Source organism: Montipora foliosa, chromosome 6, assembly GCF_036669935.1.
Source record: "Montipora foliosa isolate CH-2021 chromosome 6, ASM3666993v2, whole genome shotgun sequence".
NCBI lineage: Eukaryota > Metazoa > Cnidaria > Anthozoa > Scleractinia > Acroporidae > Montipora > Montipora foliosa.
Window position 1 is genome coordinate 10,395,126 of NC_090874.1, and position 7,500 is coordinate 10,402,625.

The 7,500-nt window shown below is 39.7% G+C and overlaps 2 protein-coding genes across 2 annotated transcripts in view; both read right to left on the reverse strand.

Annotated features, from left to right (window-relative positions):
• Positions 1-994, reverse strand: part of LOC138005025 (neuropeptide FF receptor 1-like) — a 996-nt gene extending 2 nt beyond the window's left edge. The window contains exon 1 of the mRNA XM_068851315.1: positions 1-994. This exon is cut by the window's left edge and continues 2 nt beyond it. Within this exon, the coding sequence (XP_068707416.1) occupies positions 1-994 (994 nt within the window).
• A 4,161-nt stretch (positions 995-5,155) lies between these two features.
• Positions 5,156-7,500, reverse strand: part of LOC138006630 (succinate--CoA ligase [ADP/GDP-forming] subunit alpha, mitochondrial-like) — a 13,770-nt gene continuing 11,425 nt past the window's right edge. Inside the window, exons 9-11 of the mRNA XM_068853080.1 lie at positions 6,718-6,767; positions 5,792-5,863; positions 5,156-5,694 (exon numbers count right to left, since the gene is read on the reverse strand). Coding sequence (XP_068709181.1) covers positions 5,659-5,694; positions 5,792-5,863; positions 6,718-6,767 — 158 coding nt within the window. The 3' untranslated portion in view covers positions 5,156-5,658. The remainder of the gene's footprint in view (positions 5,695-5,791; positions 5,864-6,717; positions 6,768-7,500) is intronic.

Consider the following 7,500-nt stretch of genomic DNA (forward strand, 5'->3'; position numbering starts at 1 on the left):
AGGCGTGATGACCACCACTGATGTTATAACGGTAAGCTCTTTTTGGGCGAAACGACTTAAATATATGGGCCAGCCCTCTCCTGTAATTCCGAACACATACCATGCAAATAATTGGGTTGACTGTTGAGGATAAATAAAGCATGACATAAGCAAAGAAACCCAACTCTTTGAGTGAAGGGCAAGATAACCCATCAAGTAATGGAACAAACACAAGTATGGGAAGAAAATAAACGTTCATTGTGATCACAACAAGGAAGCTCATTTTGATGGCGCGCTGCTTGTTTTTTACTGGCTTATGTCCCTCTGAGTCACGAAGAGCTTTTTCCTTCCGTCGTAAAGTAAGCATTGTAAGGCTGTACAATATAGATATGGGAATGAGTAGTCCAAAGCTAAAGACCTTTCTCACATGTCCGATATTGCGGAGTATCGAGAGAGTTTCGGGTAAAGAGTCACACCGAAGATTCTGTTCTTGTTTAACCAAATCGTACGCGTACAGATCAATAGAATTTAGCATCAAAGCTACAGCCCAAGTAGAAGCGATAGCAATGGCTCTCTTTCTGGGTGTTATGAAATTCGCTTTCATAGGCCAGACCACGGCCATGCACCGATCCAAGGCAATCCAGAGAAGACTTGCCATCGAAACGGTGGCAGAGACGCGACGCAGATACGACCCTACTTTGCAGGAAATTGATCCTGTCGTGCCAGTGAAAGGCCAGTTTGAAGAACCAAGGGCTATTTGAAATAAGCGCAAAGGAATGGCTTGTAATGGGAATACAAAATCGGAAACAGCCATGTTGACGATGAAATAGTTTGTCGTCTTCCTAAGTTCTTTTCTTTTATAAACAATGACAATTATTAGAACATTACCCACCAAGCTGATCACAAGAATTGTCGATAAAAGTGTAAATCTGGTAACCTGAGCTGCAAACGAATTATCCATAGGATCACATGAAGATCCATTGCTGTAACGTAAGGTTATATTCCCTGGATTCATCGCTTTTAAGACGTCGAAGCCTCAATACTAGATTCGAGGAGGACTTTCTAATATCCAATACTTTGATGAAGATTTAGGGCTGATGTGGTAGAGAGTGAACTAGAATGGACTAGCCAACACCCTCACGGGCTTCAAGATTAAAAAATGTTTGTCGAACACAAGGCAATACCACACAACGTCATGAGAGAAGACAATATGCGGGTCTTTTGGAACGAATCCGTTGTTATTTGCAGAACTATTTAGAAAAGACTGACATGACACCAAAATGAATGATTATAGACCCAGCAAACCAATCAACCTCCGAAGCGAGGTATTTTCAACTGCAGCAAAAGTTCGGGATTACTTTTCATTGGTTGAATAAGCACACGTGATTCAAATCCTTGACCAATTACACAACGAATTGTAAAACCAGAAATATTTGGCTTCACCACGAGTTTCCAAGCGTTTTTCATAGTACACTTTATTGTCCATTCAAAAATGACGTACGTGAAGGAATCGATATGACAATTATTTCCCCCTCAACGAGTCAGTAAATGAAGGAATGTCAATCAGTATTTCATATTTACCTATCATTTTAAAGCAAATATAAACTACACAATACACACCGTCGAGAGTAGGAAATTGCTTTTCACATTTCCTGTTTAATTTTCAGCCATTTGGCAGTTCGATTTGCAATTTAGTTTATTAATTCGTGTCTTGTCAATGGTTCATTAAACTCCACCCTCTTTAGTTTAATCTTAGAAAAGGTGTGCAACGTCCGGAACATGGTTGGCTGTTTGTTCCAAAATTCAACAATGTATATTTGTATACAACAATCTATATTGATTCAACTTCAACACAGAATATTTTCATTTCACGACTATATTTATTCATCTTCAACACAGGATATTTTCATTCAGCGACTACATTCATTCAACTTCAACACGGGCTATTGTTTGTGCAAAAAGAATATTTATTTAACTTCAAAGCCCAAAGTTACGTTTTATGGAACGAATATATTCATTCAACTTCAACAAAAGCATTTTCATTCAACACAACTTATTTATTCAACTCTTCGCAAGTGCCCGGACATTGATAAATTCTCATTCAACAAAGCGCCATCTCCCTATCCTCTGGCCTTATTAAAGATGAAGCTCAACTCCGTTGATAAAACCAAATTAATTTATAAAGTGGTCTGCCAAAGGCCTCCCACTTAACAAGTGAGGAAATTTTTTTTTGTCCGACCAGGGTGGCTGCACGTCAGGTCAAACCTTGTCCCTAGCCTGGCGTATGACAGGCTCATAGCAAAACAATTATTTGCTGGTTTGCTCAGTGATATTGGGATAAACTGACTGAAACATTAAATTGTTGCAAAACCCAGATTAATTATCTCTATCTTTGTTAATTCGTATCGTAGCCATACGTGTCAAAATAAATTGAGTTATTGGGTAATTACTCGAAATACCTGAAAGGTATCGGTTGACTTTGTTCGGTGCCGCAAAATGGACAATATAATTACGAGGCGGTGATTTTATTAGCTAACAGCAATACACTTGATCCCTTGGAGAAATATATTTCACCTCCCTCTTTAACGAAACTACGTTTTCCAACAACAACAAAATAACAGCCGTGTTGTCGAGTGTCGTTGGAGGGGATTTCTGCGCGCGCGAGGCTTCAAACAGCCTTTATTCTCTTAGACGTCTATGAAAATCCGGATTTATAACATGTGGTGAGGCAACCAAAGCGATGGGAGCTGTGTTGGGGTTTCAATGCGAAACTTTTAATGACGTTCGCCGATCTAGAAACTCAAGTCCATGTTCGGAGTGAAAGCTCAATAGCAGCTAAAGATTGAAAATGCTGGATTCGGTCTTCTGGAATTGTTATGAATAAGATAGTTAATCTCTGCGCAAGTTGACAACATGATGAAATCGCCAGTACAGAGCTCCCAGCAGCGGTATGTTGGAAATGTCTGAAATTTCTTTTTCTTTCAGCTGTTCTTTGTACGAGCATTATCCGCGGATGTCAATTTTTTAATTGTTTCACGGTCGTCATTGGCTAGTCACCGCATTATTCACAGCAATGTTAATTTCCAACTCTGCAGCTGGTTCAGTGCCAATGTAGCTGGTACGAGGAGGGCTAAATTTTACTTAGCCACATTAATTACAAGAATGGTTTTCACAAGTTTTCTCTCTCGTTTAGCCCACTGGTTTCACTTTGTACGTCACCCCTGTATTGCGTAGATTCACGTTATTTCCGATCCTACAACCTGCACCAAATAAAACTACTTCTTTTGCGTGGTGACCTATTGATTTTATTTGTAAACACGAAGCGATGTTCACCAGTACGTTATCCGTTGTCATGAGCCCTCCAGATTTCAATAGGCCTTATTCACGATAGCCGCCATGTTGGTTTACAAATTGTCATGCAAATTAGCCATGTGTTATGCTGGGGGGCAAACACTGGAAAAAAGATAAATTGCGGAAAATCGGCTCGTCGAAATATTGAAATAACATTTCTAAAAGTACATTTTACAATTTAGACTTAAGTCCCATTTATGATAATTTTATATCTTTGATTGTCTTTGACATTTTGACTTTCTACTTCGTTATCTCGTCATTTTTCACTAAAAAAAACATCGAAGTATCTTGTGTAATCATTCTATTTTACTACTTAAGTGAAAAACATTCAATGAACGTGAAAAAAATCGTCAGTGTGGCTAAGATGTTCGTTAAAACCTCTCGAACTTGTGTTGTTTGCCCCCTCAGAAGTGTGTAGCTAATTTACATGATAATACTGAGCAAATCCAACATGGCGCCATCGTGAATAAGGTCTATTGGCTGTAGAGACAGTTACTTAGCAAATTTGAACACCGCTTTAGCCTATTCAATCCTTGTAGTTTGTTTTTAACTACTTCGCGCAACATGGTATTCCGAGTAAACGCTATAAAGAGCGTCTTGTTTTTCATATTGTCAATTTGCTCCAAGTGAAGTCTTATCATCATTCGTGCATTTTGGACACCGAAAGCTTGATAGGGATCATGGGAAATGAACATATATTTTTTTTTAAAGCCGTCCGAATGTGAGGACTCGCAGGACTCGAGCCTGAGAACGTACGATTAATAACCACTTCACTTAACCACCAGACTACAACATCACTAACTGCGAGGATGTCTTTTTTTTTAATATCCATGAATTTTTCTTCCAAATGCCGTTGTAAACGTGTATTAACACCTGCTACGAAGCAAGCTTACACAGTAAAAAATTTCGTTTAAAAAACACAAGAGAAAGCCAACCATTTAAAAATCAAGCCTTAGACTTAACCGCTATTTAGCAATGATTTTATATATCTACTTATTAGTTTTGGTAAATAATCGGCACACTTACCAGTCAGTTGATCTTTAGTGGTGAAGTGGATAAAAACAATTTCTTCAAAGTGGGTGATTCGGGTTCAATTTCTGTCCAGGGACTACTACCACAAGTCCTGGGACAGAGTAATCTAAATGGAGGATAATACTTCATTTGGAGCAAAGTGACAATGAAGGAAAATCCTTCATTTGAGGAAGAGATCGTGTTGGCAGATGCAGCCGCCATTTTGATTTGTTACTGTTTTCTTCCGGCCGCGAGAGATTCGGGCCTGGCGAAACGCCATACTGGGAAATTACGAGCGTTCCATTCCAACCGGTTTTTCTTTGCAAATGGTAAACGCATGTTACATCACGTTCTATTGTTCAGCGTTCCCTGGGGATTCAAAACACCAGAAAGGCTGCGGTCACATTCGAGAGAGTAGTGATAACACTAGTGTTACAATGTGTTTATCTCAAGTGCGACCGCAACGAATGTTGCGTGCACGGTAATTCCCATGAAAATGACGTACTATCCAGATTTTTTTTTAAACTTGGCAAAAGTGATATTCATATACAGGGCATTTTAAAAATGCAATAAAAAGAAGGGGTCACCGTGCTCGTTTTCGCGCTGTATGCCCTTTATTCTAAGTGTTTTTTACCGAATTTCGCGAGAAGCGTTCGAAAGTAGATCAACCGGTAAAATTGTTATGTTGCAAAAGCCACTAAATATTACTGAAAAACAAGGGAATCACCTTAAAACATGAAAGACATTCCCACGAGGCAGGGTAGGAAGAGTGCATTTCGGAAGGGGGTGGGGGGGGAAGCAGTTGTGTAAAAAGTAGCAATATACAGTCATTTTAATCTCGTTTTACTTGTATGCAAGGACGGCCGCTAGCTTTCTTTTACAATTAAAATCTGGGCTCTTTCTTAGCTGTTTAGTTCTGCGTTTAAAAAAGAGATCTCAAGCTAAGAGGACGTACTTCAAACTGTGTATTTTATGCAAACAATTTCCCTTTCTTTTCAATTAAGAACCCAAAATAATAAACTTCATTGAGTACTTCGCTTATTTGAAAGCTAGTATACACATTCATAATATTGATTTTCACTTAATGAGCACTGAATGGGCCTCGAGACGAGATAAAAACACGACCAATACAACTGAAGTCGTTTTAAGTTCGCTGTCATGATCATAAACTGCAATGCAATTTTGTCACGCATGATATGAAATGCGTGACCTTCATAGCCCCACTTGGCAGTCGGGAGTCACGCAAGGAAACGGGAAAATCGACCGACCTCCAGGTTGAAGAAACATTTAAAAAGAAGAAAATAAGTCAACTAGTCACTAGATCGTTTCGGTGGCAAATCGTTCAGAGTAAACCTGAAAAGAAAGAAGAAAATAAAAATTACAAAGGAGTCGGGTCATACATGTATTTCAATTGGCCAAAATTTCCTTTTTTAGAAATTCCATGCCTTACCTTTTTCATAGTAGAACCCATTTGAGCGGGCGACATCGTAACAGTGACGCCAGCGTCTTTTAAAGCTTTAATCTGAAAGAAAACTAGCGCAATTGGTTTCGACTCTGCACATTTCAAGTACCAATTTACTGACCAGTACAGTGCTTCTGGAACGAAGACGAATGGGGCTCGTGGCAGAAGCGCCAAAAACCGTACAGCGCCCAAAAACTGTACAGCCCGCAAAAACCAAAACCCGTTTTGCTCAAAGCAAAGCTTTCTCTTTTGTATCAAAGCTTAGTATTTCGAAAAGAGTTTTGATGTCGATACATATTTGACGATACGTCACAGGGAGATTACGTCTAAAATTCAGTGGAGCTTCGTTTTGATTGGATGCCAGGGTTTATCACCAAGTGAAACTATGTTGGTCGAAGTTTCTAGGCTGGGTGACCGCTTGGAACACCCTGTTTAAATGACTTTTTTCTCGATTCTACTCCTTCAATTACCAAATTCGTTTCAGACCTTATAACGGCGTCGCCGTTTTGTGGCGACACATGTATGTGAACGCTCTCTCTGTGTACCTTCCACCGAGTTATTATTACAATACGAGACAAAATATCCTATCACTTTATTTGCAAGCTCAGCAATTTAGCCCTTGTGAGACCATTTTTAATAGAAAAAAAAAAGGAAAGAGCGAACAAACTCCTCTGCTTACCATCCATTACTGTGCGCCGGCGTTGCCGATGCATTTCTTTGCAGCCCTATTTTAGTGCCTTCTTTATCCTCCTCAAACTCTCTCCCGCCATTACTTTTGACCTGACCCTCCCCACCCCAACTCCAACAATGAGCTGAGTCACCAAACGCCGAAAGATTACATTCAAATTATCATATGGGACCAACGGACAGTAAATTGAAAGGCTGCTGAATCGATAGCCGGGTATTTACTGTACCTTGTGTTCAGCGGTACCTCTTCCCGCCGCAATGATAGCACCCGCGTGGCCTAAAATAGAATGATAGTAGACTTTTTCTGAGTAACCTTGACTCAAAATCATATCTCTTCATTTATCCTGGTTTATAACATTGAGGGCAAAATTACTAAATGCTGATTGGCTGAGACAAAGGGCATTTTTAGTTAATTTTGGTAATTGTCCCGGGCAAAATTACTTTCATTATTTTTGATGCAGTAAATGTTTTTTTTTAGCAGAGCTGGTTTTGTTGTACAAACATGAAATTTCATTCAGTTGATTCGTGCGTTTTACACCTTATTCCAAAATGGCCGCGATTTTAGTATTTTTTTGTTTGATTGCAACTTGGCCCTTTTGGCCTCGTTCTAAATTTAATACTCTTTTGAATTTTACGTTTGAAAGCGAGGCCAACGAGGCCAACTTGCAAGGACACAAAAGAATAATTAAATGGCGGCCATTTCGGAATAAGGTGCATTGACATTAACCCGGAGCTCATCAAGAGGAGCTTCTATCTCTCATATTTGGCCTTGGAGTCAACCCTTTCCCGAGTAGATTTATTTATAGAACATCTTCTCTGGGAGTCCACGGCACAATGCACCATGGACCATGGCACCTTTGCAAAGCCTGGAGCGCCATTCGCTGCGATTTTGTGCCATTTATTCCCATGTATCAGGGAAGATGTTGAACAGGGATGATTTCAGCGAGTCCTTGAATCGCTTCTTTTGTCCTCCATGGGTTCGCTTGCGGGTAGAAAGTTCTCCGCAGAAT